The following is a 22,554-nucleotide window of genomic DNA, read 5'->3' as shown; positions in this document are numbered from 1 at the left end:
TAATGGTTAGCACAATTAGTTGCTGTTTTCGGGGGTCTGACTTCGATTCTCGGTACTGTACTGCCTGAGATTTACGAATGGCAGGAAGGTCGATATGCGGTAAAAGCGGTGCATGTGGCTCCCCTCCACTGGGGGTGTGTCTAAAAAGAGCTGTACCACCTCGGGATGAGGAAACTAGTTTACCTTAGTTGAGAAATATTCGCGGTTGTTGCTATTTATACAGCAGGTGAGATCATTAACAAAGTGGTCGTTTAATATCTCGTAACTCGGGCCAATATAGGTATATATTTGGAGAGAAGTAAGTTTAAAACGAGATAAAAGCTATCCAATTAAAATGATTGTTTTTACTTGCCAGCGTACCTAACAAATAATAATAATAATAATTTTATGTCCCCACATACTTTAAATGATTTTCGGAGACGCCAAACAAAACATACTAGGGCATGCGTTAATTTAAAAAAAGACAACGAACGTACAAAATTAAACATTATGATGATAAAACGCATTACTGCCACACCTGTAGATATCCATAAATGCGGTATACTTTCCTGTTATTTATTTTTTCCATCGAACTTTTGGCACTATCAGGACGATAATATACCTAACCTAAACAATCTCATGGATAGCTGTGTACCAAAATCCTGATGTGATAAATGTAGAGAACAAGCATGAAATGTACTTAAAAATAAGTGTCTGTGTTTCAACAGCCGCAGTAATCAAAAGAATGTTTCCAGTTACTATGTATTACATTCGGAAGTACAACTCGTAACATACGCTAGTTATCAGCCAGCTGATGGTTTGGCATGCCTTCTACGCACAGCTTTATTCGGAAGGAGTGCCTTCTGCTACATAAACACCAACTGGGAAAATCAGAGACCATTTGGGAATAGATTTACACTGTTTGGACTCTATATTCGGAAACTAAATTATTTTTAAAAGGTTCAAAAAGACGGGACCTCGTATGCTCTTGATTGCAGTGCATGGCTCAAAGAGAATGAAGCATGGCTGACGCAACTGACGAGAGATAGCAGTGAAGATGAAGTCACTTGAAATGCCGACACACTGCTAGCAAAGCAGGGAAGTTGGCGATAATTCAAATGAAAGCAGTGATCAGGTTTACTGTGTGGTAGGCCTACTGCGGAACTGACAGAGACAAATGACTGGCCATTAAGATCTTTTTACGGCCGTATGCCCTTCCTGACATCAACCTCACCAGAAGAATTAATGAGATGTAACGAATGATATGATATGAGTAACTAAAACGGACTTATATTTGTACCGTAGGCCTAAAAGTCGTGTTCACCATTTATTGTCCTTTTACGTTTAGAAATACTGCCTTCCGACGAAAATAGCTAGTATAACTTATATACATTCTAAGTTTGTTAAATAATTGTATCTTTACACGTACAATTTATAGCTCTTTATAACCTAGAAGTCATGTGTTCGCTGCACAAAATTTTGAGGTTATCGCATATTACAATTTTTGGCTGTAAAAGTGGAGGGAAAAAAGGGGTCCAATAGGCGAGTAAATACGGTAATTCATATTATAGCAGATGCACTCACATTCAGATCAAGTGTACTTAATGCATCGTGATGATTTCATACTTACAGATAATTTATTGGGGTACATTAAAATATTCAACGATAAATTTGTGAATAGAGAGGATGTTTTCCGTGTACTTGATGAGCTATTTTTTGCAGATAAGACCGAAACTCTGTGTTGGTGCCTATCCTAGTACATTTCTCAATTGCCAACTATTTGGGTGTTAAAGTGCTTTATATGAAAATGCATATGCCACCAGAGAACCTCAAATCGATTCTCCTATTGATTATCTGAAGTAAAACATAAGTAGTATAGCAGTATGGTGAATCACTGTTATGAGAGAATTGAAATTTGTGACAAGGTTATGTTTCTAATACATTTCTTGAACGAGGTAGGCTATTATATTTAAAAGCGTAATAGAAAGGTCATTCAAATACACCTAAATGTATTTTTAAAACAAGTGTTGATTTATAGAAAGAACAATTACGGTCTGGAATAATTTACCAAGGGTGCCCCCTTACTCTATCTACTGTACATCAATTCAATAAATTCCCAACTTCTTTGAAATCATTTAAGAAAAGACTAGGTAGATAATTGATACGTAATCTGCCACTTGGACGACAGCCTTAAATCCCGATCATTGTGATTGATTGACTGATTGAACTGAAACTGCCACACTTTGAAACGCATCAGATATTTCCCCAGGACTGTTAGTTTAGAATGCAATCCTATATTAGCTACTAGCTGATGTACCCGTGCTTCGCTACGGGATTCTCAGAAAGACTGACTTTGTGGTTTTCCTAACTGAAATAAACATAGGTCATTACAAAAACGTAAGTATGAATGTAGCGATTAAAAGCAATGCTATCATATAAAATACTCGATCAAATGGAAAGCCGCATGTTTTATCACTTTTAACGAACAGTGCTGCGGTTAGATTGCGGTGCCAATCTAATAGTCCAAAGTTCTAGTGCTGGAATGACCAGGCCGCAGATTGCCATGAACACTCATCTGCCATTATTTCGCTAAATATGCACACTGTTCATTCCAATCAGAGCCTCAGAATAGGGATTGAATAGCTCGAATGCTATGATGATCCAGTGTGTTACGTACCAGTAGTATCAGAAAATTTATAAACCAGGCGAATGTCATGCTAAAGAAGAAAGTTATCTAACTCCCCAGCTACTTCCCATCAATATTCAGGCAGGCTGTTACACTCTGTACGACTGGGCGAGTTGACCGTGTGGTTAGCGGTGCGCAGCTGTGAGCTTGCATCCGAGAGATAGTGGATTCGAACCCCATTGTCGGCAGTGTTGAAGATGGTGTTCCGTGGTTTCCCACTTTCACACCAGTCAAATGCTGGGCCTGTACCTTAATTAAGGCCTAAGGCACTCCTAGCCCTTTCCTATCCCATCGTCACCATAAAACCTATCTATGTCGGTGCGAAGTAAATCAAATAAAAAATACTCTGTACGCAGCAGTAATCCTATCTACTGGAGATGAGGGGCAACAGAAGACACAAAGTACATCACGACAAACAATGGTCAATGTAATGTTATTGTTGATCAATGTTAGGAGCTTTCTATATTGTAGGCCTTCACATTTAGTTTTCTTTCAACTCTGTGATTTGTAAAATATTTTATACCGTAAACTGTAGTTTCTTATTCTCCGACTTTACATACCGATTTTCATTAAATACTGTTTACCCATTTTCTCGTTACTCGGCGCTGATATGAACTTAGTAACAAAAATCCAAATTCATGAATATCTTTGTGGTCATAGCCAGTACGGTAACAATGTATAAGACATGAATAATAGGAAATTTAATACTATATAACCTTAGTTATGTAGCATTCATCGATTACACCTCTAATAAGAAATATTAGAGAATTACGTTTTAGGCCTTCCCCTAAACTACCATTTCACTCAGCGTGAATAAAATAATTTACAGCCTAGACTATAGCGACTTATTTCCTGACTTTGCATACCGAGTTTCATCAAGATAGGACTACTAATAACAACAATATTTGAGAATTAAATTTTAGGCCTTCCCCTAAACTACCATTTCACTCAGCGTGAGTAAAACGATTTATAGCCTAGATTGTAGAGGCTCATCCCCCGACTTCACATACCGATTTTCATTAGACCACTAATAACATAAATAGTTGAGAATTCAATTTTAGGCCTTCCCCTAAACTACCATTTCACTCAGCGTGAGTAAAATGATTTATAGCCTAGATTGTAGAGGCTCATCCCCCGACTTCACATACCGATTTTCATTAAATTCTCTTCAACCGTTTTCTCGTGATGCGTGTACATACAGACAGACAGACAGACAGACAGACAGACAGAAATCACGGAAAAGTGAAAAGTGCATTTTCTTGTTACTATGGACATGACTGATACAGAAATACCATTATTTTCAAATTCTGAGCAATGTACAGACAAAACTCTTATTTTATATATATAGATAGATTTCCTAGACCCTAGCAGTACTAATTCATAAAAAAGACTTATATTTTGAATTTTCCACATAATGCTTATCTTAATATAGGCTATGCCTTTGCTAGCAAGGCCTAGTGTTAACAGTGCACTATGTCTTCTGGTATAGGGTAGAGCAATTTAGTTACTTTCATATATCTGTCTCTGTCTTATCCTTAGCTTTGACAATATGAAAGTGACTAGTGATGCTAGTAATGCCAATCCTTATGCAGCCAGTCCCTGCTATGAATGGTGTGAAAATGTTGCTCGTAGGGTCGGTTGGTGTATGCATTTCAGTGGGCTTGGCAGACTGATATGTAATAGCAACTCTGGCTCGGCGAGGAAAGCAACGGGAAACTACCACACTCCTATTTCCCTAGTATGCCTCTTCGGTGATGCCTAGGCCATCTATGACAGCTGATGGCAGACCTGTTGAGGATCCCGCCAGTGTTATCGCTGACAGACTGAACATATATACAAATATAGGCTATTTCTAGATAGTATTAGTGTATTACCTACAGTAAAGTATTCAGTTTGTTATTATTTACAACTTAACAATTCAATACGATAATCAGAAGGTTATGTTTACGTGTTATGTTTATGTATCACATGCTTATTTACATTCAACCGATGTGTCGGCCATGTTGATTTTGTATTACGGTCGGATACTATTGTAGATGGTCTTGGCTCAACAGTCCTGCACCAAGGGAAGATATTGACAGCATTTAGACCAATCCCAGTATTACTTTAGCCAACATTGTTCTTTCAGTGGTTTTCCAAAACTGGGAATGTTTGGATGCAAATGATGGACATTTTGAGGAACTAGATTCCAATATTCAAACATACTTTGAATATCTATGTAATATAGTAATATAAATTTCATACCTATATTTGCATACTTTCTTCATGTTGAAATGTTTATACATATTTTTGAATCCCTCTGTACAAGTGAGGAATTCATAGTAGATAATTATTATTGCTACGGTGGAGGGAAGGTTACAGAGTTCATAATGTCCAGCAATATGATATGATAGTGTGTGATAAATAAAGCCAGAGCCACAGTTGTGAAGAGTACGTTAGACCAGATGTTGACGGGAATACTCCCAGACGAATATGGCGCCAGTTACGTGGACGTTCAGGGAGCGGGTGACTCCTTGTTGAGGGACCTCAACACATACATCTAGCAGGGGAAGTAAATCTGCTGGAATACCCTCCTTCTCATTTCTAAAAAGAGGAAAAGAAACAATTATTCTGCAGTCCAGATATAGCAAATAGATAAAGTTTGAATTTTTACAATTTTTTTTTTTTTTAAGAAGAATGTCATACTTTCCACTGACGACTTGGTTAAACCTTTGCAGTCTGACAAACACACTAGTTCAGAACACAATACATACGTAACACTAGAACATACCTGTAAAAAAATACACACTATTAAACAAAAAATTATATGTGTGTAAACACCCAGATAATTTGAACCGCAATACAGGCTACAACCTCAGTGAATCATGGCTACCTATTATCAGAACCATCAGAAAATGATTCTTTACTGTTGCCATTCGTTGCCCCAAGCATGGAGCTAAAATGGCATCCCTATTACATCTTAGGGCACTGCTGCTTTCTCTTAGCAACTATTGATGCGTCATGTTTCATTTTTCTTGTTTCACCTGACGAACAAAGGCAAGGTTCCTTTTGAAACACGTTGAGCGTGTTTATATAGTTCATTACATAGCATAAACCCAAAATATACATCATGAATAGTTACACGGGCCGTAAAGTCTAAATGGTAATAAAAGAATTATATATTTTGTTCAAGAACATCTTTAGATTCTATCAAATCACGTTTTTTTTTTTTTGTTTTTTTTTTTTTTAACGCCACACCGACACAGATAGGCGACGATGGGATAGGAAAGGCTTAGGAGTGGGAAGGAAGCGGCGACAGCTCCAGCATTTGCCTGGAGTGAAAATGGGGAAACCACTGAAAACCATCTTTAGGGCTGCTGACAGTGGGGTTTGAACCCACTATCTCCCGGATGCAAGGTCACAGCTGTGTGCGCCCGTAACCGCACGGCCAACTTGACCGGTAACAAATCACTTTTAATCATGCGCATATATGTACATTAATGTTTATATTGCATAAAATAGTCACTGTGGACTAATACATTCATTATTTGTTCATAACGTCACCAAAAATTTGTTACAAAAATCTAGACATATTAAAACAAGCACCATCTCGAATATGAAATTATCAATAGTATTACCAGCGATATACAGTAGTAAACCAGTAGTGACGACAAACGTTATATCAATGGTCTCGCTGCAAGCAAATCTACGATCGATTGATAACTAGCAAAACAACAAAACGCAAAAATGTGTCCTTCTAAAGTACAGCAGTAATTACCGGTAAAATTAAACATTGCCAACATTTTATTGCAACTATTGCTGTGTAACTTCAGTATTTCCACTTTTTCCTGATTTATTAAGCTGAGTGGTTAGCCTCATTTCTTTTACGAGCCAGTTTCCTATTTTAGCCTCATATATATATATGATTTGTTTTGCTTTGATGTTTGAGATGCAGTGTACGCCTCGGGGCTTAAATGTAAATAAGGATTCAAATTAAAGTCAGGAAGGACTAGATTAAAGTATTATTAATGGGAGCTCAAAGTGTACAGAAACATGCCGTCACATTTTCTGGGATTTATTGCACGATGTGTGAATGAGAGTGTGTGAGATGGTGAAGTTTGGATCCACAAATTTTGATAGCGTCATCTTCACAACTATTTTGTATATCTAGATTGTAAATTAGTAATTGATTCACGAGTTCCGCGAACACAATTTCATATTTCGAGTTCCGAATATTAGAATAAATTTTCTGTAAAATTTATTATTATTATTTTATTATCAATGCAAGTTTTTCGAGTTGTAAGGCTGAGATATTTCAGTAACTTTCCGATGTTCAGACATGATCGATTGTCAATGTGGCGATTTCTTAGTTTCAGTTTATCATATTTATTCATATTTATTACAGCGTTGGCCACTTTATTATTCATGTTTAATTTTGAGCGTGAGTGGTTTGATTTGTGATTAGTGCGGTCTTGTTTCTTTTCATGCGAACGTACTGTATGTTAGACGATGTCATGTTATATACTTTTCCAGATTTGGCAACTTTAGTACGAGATATTATTTAGTGCCATTTTGAGTAAGAGGATGCGTTCCTCATCTGAAAGGCCTGCGTTTTTCTTGATTGTGTGACTCGCCTTGGGTAGACTGTTGAGCAGCGTGTGTAAAGAGTTGGACCCTGTGGTTTTTGATGTTTGCTGCATTATTTTGGGAGACGTGAATCTCCGCTTTGAGTCATTCCACCATGTATTGGCGAGGGTGATATGTTTGTGTACTGAGGAGAGTTTTATTTGAGCGGCCTACACTTCATGATGATTTTATTGGGTTTTGTCCATGTCACTACGTGTTGCCGCAGACGATTTTTTTTTTTTTTTTGCGACGTTTAGTTCGGACTTTTGTTCAGGATACAACCGCACTGAGGAATACTTTGTGTCATATAATCTTTTTCAGGATACGTTGAATTATGTGTTGAAAGTTAAAGCCTATTCTGTTATTATTTTTTTTAAATATGTGTCATGTAATTTATTTCAGAAACCTGCGTTGAACAGGAAGTGTTACTTAAAGTGTAATTTGTTTCCTTATATTTTCCATCGAGGCTTTGAGTGAATGAGACTTGCGTGAATGCCACATGCTTTTCTTGGTGAGCCCTGAAAAAAATTACGAAATGTTTTTTGTTTCTTTGAATGTGTAGATAGATAGATAGATAGATAGATAAAGCCTTTATTTTCTGTGGCGAAGTTAGGGCTCTTGGCCCTTTCTTACACTTAACCACACACATATTATTATTATTATTCCATACAATATATACATGCAAAGAAGAATGAAAGAAAAAGTAACTGCCTACATAATACAGGTTTGAGGAAAAAGAAAAAAAAAAAAATCAATACACAACAAAAGAAATAAGAATGTAAAAATACTAATAAGCTTAATAAAAATACTAAATGAAAATTTAACTAATTGTATCCTTGCAAGACTAATTTAAATTATTATATTAAACCAATATTTATTTTATTTTGCAATAATCTCATATCATTTTCACACACAATCACTCGTTCCACTCATACTGGTACTGTACCTTGCTGGAAGCACTTAACGAGGAACTGCTGGTAGGAGGTTTTAAATATACTTTTTGATGCAGCATCCTTGATGTCTTTGGGAAGAGTATTCCACCATCCCGAAGCGGTGATAGTAAATGATCGATGGTATGTGGTTGTTCGGTGGACAGGTATTTCTACGAGGGACACTGAGCGAGTATCATGGAGATGTAAAGAACCAAGGTGACGAAAATTGCTGGAGAGATAAGCAGGGATGTCTTCCGAAAGTACCTGGTACATAAGAGTATTTGCATGTAGTTTACGCCTGTCGTCTAGTCGTAACCAAGATAATTGTTTATAGTAGGGAGAAACTCGAGCGTCATACCGTAAATCCATAGCATATCTAAGACAAGCATTTTGAGTGCGTTGTAGTTTCAAGCTTAATTCTTTTGTTATATCCGTAAGAATTACATCACAGTAGTCAAAAATGGGAAATAATAATGACCGAACAAGTTGAATTTTTAGTGATCGAGGGAATACATTTCTGAAACGTTTTAAGGGGTGCAAGCCACAATAAACCTTTTTGCAGATATTCTTAACTTGCGCTGACCAGTTTAGAGTTTCCGTTATAATAACACCAAGGTTAGAAACTGATTCACAATAAGGTATAACAGTACTATTTAAAGTTACGGGAGGAATGCAATTTTGTTTTAAAATGTGAAGATTCTTCGATGTACCGATGATAATGGCTTGCGTTTTATGGGGATTTAATTTAAGGTTGTTTTTAATTGCATAGCTATCTATTTGCTCAAGGTCAGCGTTTACATTACATATTGCTTGTTGTATATTATTAGTTCTAGTGTGGTAATAAATTTGCAGATCATCAGCATAAAGATGGTACTTGCAGTGCTTAATTGATCTGGTGATATCATTTATATATAAAGTGAATAGGAGAGGGCCTAGGACTGACCCTTGTGGAACACCAATATTTTTTGTTCGCCACGTTGATTTATTATTATTTGCAACCACACACTGCCGGCGGTTTGTGAGGTAAGAATAGAAAAATTCCAGCACTTTCTGGCTAAAGTTTAAGGACTGTAATTTGGAAAGAAGCAACCTAGGATCGACAGTATCAAATGCGCTACTGAAATCTAAAAGAGTAAGTATTGTCACTTGTTTGTTGTCCATTGCATATCTAATGTCATCTGTCACTTTCAACAGAGCTGTCATGGTACTATGTTTTTTCTTAAAGCCTGATTGGTAAGAGTCGAGTAAAGCATATTTATGTAAGTACGTAAGGATTTGCTCATGTACCAGGCGTTCCAGCACTTTGGACAGGGGTGGTAGGATAGAAACTGGTCGGTAATCTGAAGGAATACTGGGTCCATCCTTTTTTGGGATTGGGATGACGAGGGCATCCTTCCACGCCGTAGGGAAAATTCCTTGGGTTAAACAGTAGTTAATAATGTGTGTTACGATCGGCAGGATGGCACCAATGATATATTTGTAGAAAGACAGAGGTATGCCATCGTGTCCAGCAGCATCTGATCTGAGAGAATACATAACTCGTTTTACGTCATTTATACCAACCTCTTTAAACACAAATGTATCTTGAATTGGCATAAAATGAATATTATTATTATTATTATTGTTATAAAAATTATTATTATTACTTGTACAGTTATGAAAATTATTATTATTATTATTTGCTCTTACAGTGGATTCGGCCGACGTGAAGTGTAAATTTAAGTCATCAAGGGATACATTCGGCGCCTGCTTTGATAACGTTCGACCTATACCCATCGTTCGTAATTGTTTCCATATTTCTGTCGAGTTCTTGCATTTCGATACTTGACATATGTTTTTATATTTACTGTTTCTGATTAACTGTTTAACCCTGTTGCGGAGAACGCGGTAATTTTCAAAGTCATTAGCATTACCCGTTTGTTTAAACCTTCTGTACCATGAGTCACGCTTTGCCATTTCTGATTTAATCTCACTAGTCAGCCACGGAGAAGGTGGTCGAGTCACCCGGATCTCTTTCTTGGGAGCAAATCTGTCATACAGTTCTAACACCAGATCAGATAGTTTATTTATTTTTACGTCAATATCATCCATGTGTAAAATATCGTTCCATGGCAGATAATATGCTTCGTGTCGTATTCTTTCCTTGTCCAGATTTTTTATATCCCTGCGTGTTATATATTTAGTTTCATATTTTGGCATCTTTAATGAATAGCAGACATATATTAGATCATGGGTAGAAATACCTGGCACTGCAAGCTGTCCGTGATTTAAAACTTTCTGAGTATTGTTAGTTATGATCAAGTCAATCAAAGTATGAGTCGTCCGGTTTACTGTATGTAGATGGTTAGTAGCATTTAGATGTAGGATGTTCAGGTCTAAGCTAAAGAACATATTTTGTAAATGTAATGAGTCGTTTGTCGCAGTCAGCAGATTTGTATTAAAATCTCCAAGTATAATTATATTTTCGTACAGTGGAATTAACTTTGCTAAGCAAATTTCAAGGTCCGATATATGTCTTACGTCTGGGGGTTTGTAAACTACTCCCATCAGTACTTTTTGATTGTTAGCCAAAACTTCTATAAACATAAACTCAGGTCGATTGGGAATCGTCTGGTCTGAAGTAGCCACTATTTTACTTTTGAGATCATTACGACAGTATATAGCACACCCTCCCCCTATACGTTTTCTTCGGTCTAGACGATGTAAAGTCATGTTATTTAATTCAACCAGGCCTGAGTTAAGTGAGGGTTGTAACCAAGTCTCAGTTACACATATGCAGTGCAAGGTATTACTATCATGAAAGAGGGATTGTATTTCGTCAATGTGAGCCATTAACGATTGCGCGTTAATATGACAACACTGTAGGGCTCGCCGATATCTTGAAAGACTTTCCCTGAGAATGTTTCCCGCTGACGCTGCTGAAGGGTAGGGTGAGGGGGGCGACTGGGAAAGGGGTGGGAGCGGGTCACTGACATCAAGGTTACTACAATCGGTAGAAATAGCACTTGTATTGTGACTAGCCATTATCTAGAAAAGACTTCTGCTTACTCACCTTGTTTCCACCACAAGTACTTCCAGGGGCACAATCACATTCACTCACACACATACACGCACATTTACTTAAAACTACTACATTATCCATTAATGCCATCTCAGTAATGAGTCCGTATCAATGCTCACTCGTGTTTTACATTAAACTAACAAGTTGTACCATTGTTGTAATTAACACCTTTCGTCCATTGTCACATAGCACAACAATGCGACCGTCCTGGCTCCAGACACGATTTAGGCCAAAGTGATCTCGTGCACGATTTAAAATGTTTTTCCTGGTACCCGTGAGCGATTCCGTCAGGAGAAGGTGCGAGCCTTTTAGCCGACGTTTAGCCCTCCAAATGCGGTCACGATCCTGGTACCGCAGGAACTTAATAATCAGTGGGCGTTTACCCGTGGCAACCACTTCAGCCGTTGTTCGCTTCGGAACACCTAGGCGATGGCAACGGTCAATGTCTGACATATTAAGGTCGATATCCAGTTTTTCTTTAATAGTTGATAATACTTTAGCGTGCACGTTTTCACCTGGTGCTTCCGGGACGCCATGCAAAATTAGACAGTTTCGGCGGCTGTATTGTTCCGCTTCGTCCATCCGTTCTCTTTGCTCATCCAGCTTTTCTTCTATTTTTAAAATATTGTTTTTTATGTCTTTCAGTTCACCAGACACTTTCTCTTGAAACGCACAGAACTCCTCCTCCAGCCGCTGTAGTTTCTCCTCCCGGTTGGCGCTGCTGGTCGCCTCCTTGAGTTGGGCGCGAAAATGCTGCATCGCATCTTCAATTGCCAATACCTTTTGAACTACATCCCGTAGCGTCATGATTTTTGTCAGTATTGGACGGTGATTATTAAAACTATGGAGATTAGGTCGCGAACGACACTTAGTTGCTGTTTATCTTGCAGATTTACGAGTTAGCCTTGACACACACTTTACACTATGACTGAGCTCTCCGCCATCTTAGAGTACTATATCTGTCATTTAAGTGATTTTAATTTTATGTGGTTCCGATCCACATTGTTTGTTGTGCTCATGAGACTCCTCATGATTCGGGGTGTATATATTTGTGCATAGGATGTTTTGCTACTCAGCGTGTCATATTTTGTACAGTTAGATTAGTTTTTTGTCTCCCCTTTTTGCACATTAAATTACGTCTTTTCTTAAGGTTAGGGACCCCCAGTGCAATGTCAAGTGTGCAGGAAAGGGGAACATACTCATCTACAGTTCAAAGTGTTAACAAAAAGTAAAGCTGGGAGTGTGATGCGAGCACGCAAGCCCAAGGTGTAAAATTAATGAAACTTCAAGATTTGATTTGATATGTTAAGTATGTGTGTCGGCATACATTGTACATTTGTAATATATTTTTGATTCTCAAGATGGACTTTATCAAGCTGAAAGAAAAATTGAGTCATGTAAAAATCTGGATCATTTGATACTTTCTGCTTTTTTTTCATATTTTCTTGTTTATTTAATAAACAGATTTCCTCCAAAAACTGACGTCATGCTTCGCCTTGCTTTATTTGCAGTTCTTTTACTTGACTTCACCCTGTCCATATTCAGTTATATGTTCCTCATCAAATCCAGGGTGTATGAAATGTTAGGGCAATTTTTTATCATAGTTTGAACCGAGCACCCCTGGGAGCGGCTGACTAGTCTGGGGCAAATTACCTTGATGGTATAAACGGGGACAATACATACCCGAGAAGGAGCAAGGTCTTCTTGGGGAACTTCATTTTGTGGAGTAACGTACTGTTCGCTGTCTGCTCAGCTCCCACTACTGTGTATCCCACCTTCTTCATGCTCTCGAGGTACTTGGCTAACATGTGAGGCTTCACCTAAACAAACACACAGTACAGTATTATAGCCATTACTTATGTCAGATACATTTCGGTAAATGGCTACCCTGAAGTAGCCCTGAAAATACTGAAATGCTTCACATCGCACCAACTTAAACAAGTCTTACAGCAACAATGGTATAGAACAGGCTAGGACTGGGAAGAATGAGAAAGTACAGCCTCAGTATTTGCCAGGTGTGAAAATGGGAAACAGGGCTGCCGACAGTGGGGCTCAAACTCACTATCTCCCAATTAGGATGAATTCTTCCAGGGTGACCAACTGTATTCTATCCCACTGTGAGGAGAGAATTTTTAAACTATTTGCTTTACGACACATTGACACGGACAGGTCTTATGGCGACGATGGGACAGGAAAGGGCTAGGAGTGGGAAGGAAGCGGCCGTGGCCTTAATTAATGTACAGCCCCAGCATTTGCCTGGTGTGAAAATGGGAAACGACAAAAAACCATTTTCAGGGCTGCCGATAGTGGGGTTCGAACCCACTATCTACCGGATGTAAGCTGATATCTACGTGACTCAAACTAATTGTTCGGTCAGAAGAGAAAGATTAAGACCACGTGGTTAATGGAAGAGGCTACTGTCGTCGGTGTGAGTCCAGCTGTTACATCATGACATGCTGAACTGTACTTTTACGTTTCATTACTGTTATTCTTAGTGCTCCCCTTATCACTGCATCTCAAAAAGTGACCCGCTTAATAAGTGTGCATGCTTGGACCCTGTAAAGCAAGAACAAGCTAGTAAGAGGCAGGAAAGAAATGGACTTGCATTAACCAAGACTGATGAAGGAAGAGCCAATCCCCAAGAATGAACCTGTACGAAAAAGTGGAGTTCATCCCTGATCCTTTGTGTTTTAACGTTTGTTCATTTTTATGTTGCCTTCTGTGCATATACAGACTTGGCAATGTATTATTGTCTTAGACAGAAAGACAGCATCATGAATAACAATTGTATCATCAATCACCACTGATCTGCATTTAGGGCAGTCACTCAGGTAGCAGACTCCCTATCTGTTGTCTACCTAGTCTTTTCTTAAAAAATTGCAAAGAATTTGGAAATTTATTGAACATCTCCCTTGGTAAATTAATCCAATCCCTAACTCCCCTCCCTAAAACAAATATTTGCCCCAATTTGTCCTCTTGAATTCCAACTTTATCTTCATATTTATCTTCTACTTTTAAAAACACCACTCAAACTCATTCGTCTACTAATTTCATGCCACGCCATCTCTCCACTGACAGCTCAGACCATACCACTTAGTCGAGCAGCTTGTCTCCTTTCTCCCAAGTCTTCCCAGCTCAAACTTTCCAACATTTTCATAACACTACTATGTTGTTGGGGAAATCACCCACAACAAATTGAGCTGCTTTTCTTTGGATTTTTTTTTCCAGTTCTTGAATCAAGTAATCCTGGTGAGGGTCCCATACCCTAGAACCATACTTCAGTTGGGGTCTAACCAGAGACTTATATGCCCTCTCCTTTACATCCTTACTACAAACCCTAAATACCCTTATACCATGTACCCAAATTGGTACTCTGGGGTGAAACTCTGACAATTAAGAATGAGTTAGCTGGACATTTTGTAGTTTCCAATAACAGACCAATTATGATGGAACATTCATGACAAATATTTAAGTTCCCTATGGGAATTAAAATCTGTATCATCTAATGGCCTGGCAGGCATCAATTTCTGTAAAAGAGACCAAGTGTCTTGCAGTGTATTGGCACTCCTGGACGTTCAAAGCAGCCTGTACAGTGGCCTCCACTACATGCACTTGGTAGTTACCAACTAATGAGCCCAAATTGGCACAGTGCAGCAAGACACTGGTAACCCAGAATGAGTTACCTGGTAAATTATCATTTCTGATAATGGACCAATCATATTGGAATTATGAATTTACCCATCAGGACAAATATTTCAAGTTCCCTATGGGAATCATGAGTGCCTCACAGATAATATGCTGACATCTCCTCTGCACATTTGGCAGTGACGACTAAACATCACAACTTTGACCATGGGGCCCGGAGGTGTGGTGCCAGCATCTGGATAGTAGCCGCTCTTGTTGGCTGTTCCTGTACTCCTACTAACATTGAAAGAATCGTGGACAGACGTTAAGCTGAAGATCAAACTGCGACCTGACACAAGTGAGACAAGTGTCGGTTGTCACGACTGATATCACAGCAATGGCACTCGACAGTAGAACATCTGACCCACCAGTACAGCGGCAGGAAAGTACGTCCGCTTTCCTCAAGGACCATGGGGCGTACCTTGCGTCAACTTGAGTTCAAGAGCTGTAGACTCTCAAGGGTGCCCCCATTGACCCGACGTAATCACAAACAACACTTTGTGTGGGCTGAAGAAAGTTATCAGTGGACCTTGGATGCATGAAAGAGGGTTGCCTGGAGTGAAGAGTCCTATTTCCTGTTGCGCTGCTGAAAGCCAAGTGTCCACATCTAGCATAAACAGCAACCCTGTACCATGGGCATCCAACAGGCTGGTGATGGAGGTGTCATGGTTTGTGGAGCATTCTCCTAGTGTACCCCAGAGCTGTTGGTCATAGTACCACACTTTGAGTGGTAAAGACTACAGGAGCCTGTTAGCCGAAAATCTGCACCCGTATCTCCAAGCAGTCTTTCCCGAAAACAATGCCATATTCCAGCAAGACAATGAACCATGTCACCGCTGGCTGGAGGAATGTGATAATGAATTCTCCACTCTGCGATGGCCTCCACATTCTCTGGACTGTAAGCCCATCGAACATGTCTGTGAGGGCTGCTCCTACACCTTCACAAAATGTGCATCAACTACACCAGATCCTAAAGCAGGCATGGCTTTGATTGAGCATAGACGACATGCATCACCTTGTGGAATCTGTCTTCCAACAACTCCAAGCCATGATTGCCAGAAGGTAGGTGTTCCTAAATAAAAATAATGGTTCAGTGTACAGTAAAACCTCGTTAAGGCGTTTTTGCAGGGGACAAGGAAAAATAGCGTGTTAAGTGAGAAAATGTACTACTGAATACACAAATAAAAACTATCCAACAGGGATATGGAAACACTAGATATAATTTTCTCTGACATGAGGGCATTTTATGTCGTGTATCCATGGGTACTGTGTAAACTATATCTACCATTTCTAAAAAAAAAAAAAAAAAAAAAAAAGAATAATAATAATAATAATAATAATAATAATAATAATAATAATAATAATAATAATAATAATAACAATAATAATAATAGTATGACCTCAGCTAACGTGTGCAGATATTTTAATTTGATGCCATCTGACTGTCTGCTCGTCAATTTTGACGTCCTGCTCTACACTAGGCCTACTAGATGTCAGACAGATGTAAACCCAATTTCTCGTGGGTGTCTGGGCTGAGATTTAATTAATTTTGTCAGGTAAACACTAAATGTGTTACCAGAGCTCTTTTACATGCTGACATCGTACAATATGGAGCGTCGAATGGATTTTTTTCCCCATTTCAAAAATCTGAATACTTCTGCAGGGTTTGAACCCGCTATCTTGGGATCCATAGTCCAACACTCCACCACTGATCCACAGAGTCAGCTTATTTCTAAAGATGAGAAGAGGGTACTAAAAGGTGTAAAAACACGAGAGAACAAATATAGAAATTTTTCCCCGCTGGGGCTTATACAATAACAACAGTACACTGAAAGGTGTGGAGAAAACACCAAACAACGAATACAAAAACATTTGCATGAGGGTCCATAATGATATCAAAGTATTATTGCAGATCATATTAAATTAATGTCAGTAAAAGCCTTTTATTTTGGACCAGTGGGTCATTAAACATTATTTGCAGGTCACACTCTTAGACAATGAATTGGAGATTTCACTCGACCATGTGCAACTGGGAGAGAAAGACTTTGGCCCCCATTTTGAATCCGACAAAACTTTTACCGGATGCCAGTCCACTTTCTGACAGATTTTAATTGTCTTCATTAGTAAGGAATTTCACGATATTTTCTGTACCCATAACTAGGCAATCACGCAACAAATATTCACTACTCTTCACTGTACCACTCAACACAAATTAAATTTCTAACTTCTGAATGGAATGTGAAATACAAGCACAAATAGGCTCACTGTGTTATATTCAGCAATCTTGCTGCTAACCAGCAAGCAAAACTGAACATTTCTGAGGCTAACAGCTTGCTCTCCAAATGTGCAACTTATCCTCTGAAGTTCAGGAATTCAAGGCCTTTTCCTGTTATCACACAACTGTGGCGAGGGCTCTTACCCAAGTAGGAAATCACGTAGCTTTCAAAAGTGATGACGAATAACATTTTCAGGCTAGGAAAAATGTGATCGTACTAAGTACTAATAGTGAAAATTCGTGACAGAATAAGTGTGGTATTTTTATATAGATTTAAATTACAATAATCGGGACTTCGAATTTATGACGTGTTAAGCAGGAAAATGTGTTAATGAGGAACGCACTACCGAGGTTTCACTGTATCGCTCCCTCTATCAATGCTGACCTGGCATTGTGTTCATCCTCTCCATGTTCCTTCCTTTATAATAATAATTTAAAACTTAAGAGCAGCCCCCTCCTACATAACTTGAAAATGACAGGTTAGTGTAGGTACAGTGAGCAACGAGAGGAGGAGACAGACAAAAACAAAAGGAAAATGACAATCTCAATATCTTCATACACAGTATACATCCTTACCTCAGAGATATGTATCCATCGTTCTGCTGAAACACTGAGACTCTGAAACTGTTTATCCTCAACGTATCTCAGGCTACCAATAACATATTCCGACACTCCAAACACTTCACAAGTGCGGCTTAGTCCTCCTAGATTGGGTGGCCGATCGATTAGGGAAGCTACAACTACAAGGCCATCTTTAGCTGCCTTCTGTTTCCGCTTCATGAGTGGCTCGGATACTGAGAGTAGGAGCTCGTGATCAGGAACCATAGATTTCCAGGGGATGATCTTCTTCTGAATGTTAACGTTTACCCCCTGGCTACTAGCATCTTCTTCTTCTTCAACCACAGTTCCTACGGATTACAAAAGAATATGTATAATTTCAAGTACAGAAATAGTTACAAAAACGAAGAGAGAGAGAGAGAGAGAGAGAGAGACACACACACACACACACACACACACACCCACCCACCCCCCCCTTCATTATAGATTGTTATGCCTTTCAAAATTCAGTTCCCATGCCTCTGTCAATGAACTAGGCACCTCCTCAATCCTGTATTTGCAACTAGCTCTTTGCCCTAGTAACCACTTATTATTAAATCATTAAAAACGGAATATAACCGTCAGTGGAGAGATCTTCCTCTACTGCTCTTACCCTCCATGGCGGAGTCCTTCATTCTCCTATGTAAGCTATCCTTCTCCATTCGCCTAACACAACCTCACCCCTTAGTACTTTTAGTGCCGGGTGTGTTCAGAGATACATTTGGCTCATCTGGTGCACGTCTTTGACACTCACAGCCAACTGTAGGTCTGGGTATGACGATGATGATGAAAAAATGAAATGTCATATGGCTTTTAGTGCCAGGATATCCCAAGATGGGTTCGGCTCGCCAGGTGCATGTCTTTCTATCTGACTCCCGTAGGCGACCTGCGTGTTGTGATGAGGATGAAATGATGATGAAGACAACATATACACCCAGCTCCCGTGCCACTGGAATTAACCAATTAAGGTTAAAATCCCCGACCCGGCCGGGAATCGAACCCGGGACCCTCTGAACCGAAGGCCAGTACGCTGACCGTTCAGCCAACGAGTCGGACACAATGATGATGATTGAGGTAGGGTGAGGATAAAAATCAGTGTCAGCACGTAGCCTACTCCTGTCAAATAACACCAAAGGGTCTGCTCAAGGCTTAACGTCCCCATCCGACGGATGAATCATCATCAACAGCATCATATGTCCTCACTCCATATGAGCACTGCAGAGAGGTTTGGAATTGAATTCAGGCTTTTGGGACACAATCTAGTGATAAGAACTTGTATACTGACACCTCTCCTACCCTGCCGACCAACATTCTAACAATGAAATTTTTTCCACCATTGGGACTCGAACCAGCTAACTACGGTGTCAGACCATAAAGACTTGCCCACCATAACCACCAATGAAGCCAATTAATGCATAGATCTTGTATAAAAACTCAATGATGGCTTTTATGGAACAAATACGAAGCTTGAAAGGTAACATTTTTTAATCGAGTACCAACCAACGGTGGCACACATTGGCTTGAATGCGGTAACACCCTCTTCTCTCCAGCTTGTTCTGATCTATGACAAAAGATGTTGATTCCCATAGGGAACCTGAAATATTTATTCCGAATCAGTAAATTTATAATACCAATATAGTTGGTCCGTTATTGGACATTATAAGTTTTCCAGCTAACTCATTCCTGGTTGCCAGCGTTTCGCCCCAGTGTGCCAAGTTGGGCTCCTCAGTTGGTAAATGGCACACCCACCAAGATGCATGGCTAATGCATACCGTTGAGACCACTGCGTAGGCTACCTGGAGCCACCGGCAGTGCGAGTGCCTATGAGAGACTTTGTCTCATTTTCAAAAACTGATGCCTGCTTGGCAACCAAGAATGAGTTAGCTGGAAAATGTATAATGTCCAATGACGGACCAACTATATTGGTATTGTTTTGATCTGCCATGAAAAACCTGGCACCGGAGTAGTCATGTCCGTAGTGAAATGGAAAGGTCACGGTTTGTCAACAGTTTTCTAAGTCTCTGAAAAGAAGTTCTGGCCTGCTCAATTCTGCATTGGATCTCATGAGTAAGGTCCCAGTCATCACTGATGTGACATCCCAGGTATTTAAATATTGCCACTCTCGCGATCTGTTCCTTTGCTGCTGTGAGATTACCTCGAATGCCATCTCCTTTCCTACTTATAACCATCCACTTGGTCTTCTTTACATTAAGCTTCAAGCCCATTGCGCTGCTGGCTTCAGTGACAGCATTAAGTAGTTCCTGTAGATCCTGGAGATTGGTTGCAAGTAGCACAGTGTCATCGGCATACCTGATGTTATTTATGATGAAACCATTAACCACAACTCCTCGAGTCTTTCCGTAAAGAGCATCTAGAAAAATCTTTTCTGAATAGATGTTGAAAAGCATGGGGGAAAGAATACAGCCTTGGCGAACTGCTTTCATAATTGAGACTTCTTCCGAGACACGACCATCAACTCTTATGCCAGCACTCTGGTTCCATTAGAGATTACCAATAATACGGACGTCCCGCCCATCAAGTCCTAATTCTCGAAGAATGTTCATAAGTTCATCATGGCGGACTATATCGAAGGCCTTTTCGTAATCGATGAAACAAGCAAAAACATCGACATTAACATCTTGGCACCATTGGACTAATACCTGCAGACTGAATAATGCCTCTCTAGTACCAAAACCATGTCTGAAGCCAAACTGTGAGGTTCCGATGTTCTCCTCACATTTATGATAAATTCTCGCATGCAAGACCTTTAGGAATACTTTCAGAACGTGGCTCATCAAACTAATTGTTCTATATTCATTGCAGAATTTTGCATTCGCTTTCTTAGGCAATATTACGAAAGTCGATTTGAGCCAGTCTCAAGGAATGGTTCCACTGCGGTGAATACTGTTGAATAGATGTACAGGTTCTCAAATTCAGTCATTAGTCTGCCTTTCTCAACTCTTTTAGGGTACTCGTTGCGGAAAATTTACTATTTTTTGGGGCGTTGTAGTGTTCTAAATATTAAGTTTGGAAACCTAGGCCAGTTTGTCCGATGTACGAACAATTACATTGTGGACAACTGAGTCTGTAAACACCTGAGCCTGCATAGCGGTTATTTTTTAGATTGACAGAGTTTTGGCTACAAAATATGTTCTGATTTGTATTATGTGTTTTGAAAGTGATGTTGACCTCTTGCTTTTTCACTTCTTCGAATTAATTTTTACAAATGACTTTTCTAGTTTTTAAGAAAATTATTTTTTCTATTTTTAGAACACTGTGGAAAAAGTAAGGCAGTCTGACTGAGATAGTGAAAGAGTTAACAGAAAAGCCAATGCTCAAGATCTTCTTCAAGGATATCTAAATGATGGAGATGATTTTTTTAAATAAATATTGTGACAGATTCCATCACTACGAATGGGAAACAAAGTGACAGAACATAGAATGACATCATCGGAAATCACCAACAAAAAGAGAAATCAAAGAAATCAAAGTCTGCTGGGAAAGTTATGGGCACCATTTTCTAAAATGCAGAGGGGTGCATTTTGGTTGAATTTCTTGGTCCTCAAAAAATCATCACTGCAAGTCATTACATCTAAACACTTCACAAGTTCGGCCATGCATTGTGCGATAAACACCTTGAAAAGATCATCATCCTTCACACGATGATGTTCATTACTCTGTTCATTACCCCTAGGAGGAAATTGGGAAAAATGGGGTGGGAAGTTCTGTTGAACCCTGGCTACAGTCCTGACATACCATCCTCTGACTATCACTTTTCAATAATGTGAGACAACAGAAGCCATACAGAAAACAGCACTTTAGTGTCTCTGATTAGTGGAACGTACTATGCTAATTCAGAAAGTAAAGAATGTTTATTATAATATTAAAAATACTGAATGTACAAATACTGACTCGTACCTTAACCTACTCACCCACACAGTTGCCTTGGACATTTAGTAATCCCTTGTGACAGAAAGTTGCCACCTGTTGCTTTAACCTGCCGAAGGCAGCGCATAGGGCAGCAAGCTTCCACCAATGAGTCCTGTTTGAAGCGGCATTCTCGATATCGCTCCACCTGATGTTAACTATTCATAGCTCTACTTTGAAGGTTTGACGTCATGTTTTGCGTGGTCTGTCTGGCTTCCGCCTACCTCCTGGTGGCTCCCACTGCATACTGCTTTTCGAGTATCGGTTCTCTGGTAAGCAAAGAATACGGCCGACTAAACACATTCAATGTTCTGCCACAATATCTTGTAATTTCCAGGAGCCACTGTGTCAAAACAGTATTTCCTCATTGGTGACTCAGTCGCACAAGTGGCGCCTAAAATTCAGCGTAGTCAATGTAGGTGAAATACAATGAGTTTCCATGCTGTCTGCACCATCATTTTCCAGGTTTCACTGGCACAGATTGCTGTAGGCATGATGAGTGTTTTATAAAGTTTGAGGAAAATGCTTGATGCCATACTGCCAGAAAGACAAAGGACTAGCTGCAGGAATTTTATTGGGAGATGTTTTCCACACCCGCCCCACAACCCAGACTTTGTCTGGTTGAATTGTAACCTGTTTCCGTATATGAACGAGCACCTTGCTGGAAAACAATTTCACAATGATGTTTGCGTCACACAGACAGATCTTCCCAAGTTAAAACGTACTATAGATAGAGTGACATTGTTCAGAAACGAAATCTTTCCAGAACACTCTGGAAACTGTCGTTCGAAGCACATGTGCAGACACT

The 22,554-nt window shown here is 39.4% G+C and overlaps 1 protein-coding gene across 4 annotated transcripts in view; it reads right to left on the bottom strand.

The window, feature by feature from the left end:
• Positions 1-4,884: 4,884 nt before the first annotated feature.
• The window catches only part of LOC136881099 (probable methyltransferase TARBP1), an 84,262-nt gene continuing 66,592 nt past the window's right edge, over positions 4,885-22,554 (bottom strand). For all 4 annotated transcript variants that reach the window (XM_068229223.1, XM_067153726.2, XM_067153724.2 and 1 more), the window contains exons 9-11: positions 17,799-18,130; positions 12,947-13,083; positions 4,885-5,248 (exon numbers count right to left, since the gene is read on the bottom strand). In XM_068229223.1, coding sequence (XP_068085324.1) covers positions 5,101-5,248; positions 12,947-13,083; positions 17,799-18,130 — 617 coding nt within the window. In that variant the 3' untranslated portion in view covers positions 4,885-5,100. The remainder of the gene's footprint in view (positions 5,249-12,946; positions 13,084-17,798; positions 18,131-22,554) is intronic.

This window comes from Anabrus simplex, chromosome 9, assembly GCF_040414725.1.
Source record: "Anabrus simplex isolate iqAnaSimp1 chromosome 9, ASM4041472v1, whole genome shotgun sequence".
Taxonomy (NCBI): Eukaryota; Metazoa; Arthropoda; class Insecta; order Orthoptera; family Tettigoniidae; genus Anabrus; species Anabrus simplex.
This window is presented reverse-complemented; position numbering and strand designations above follow the sequence as displayed.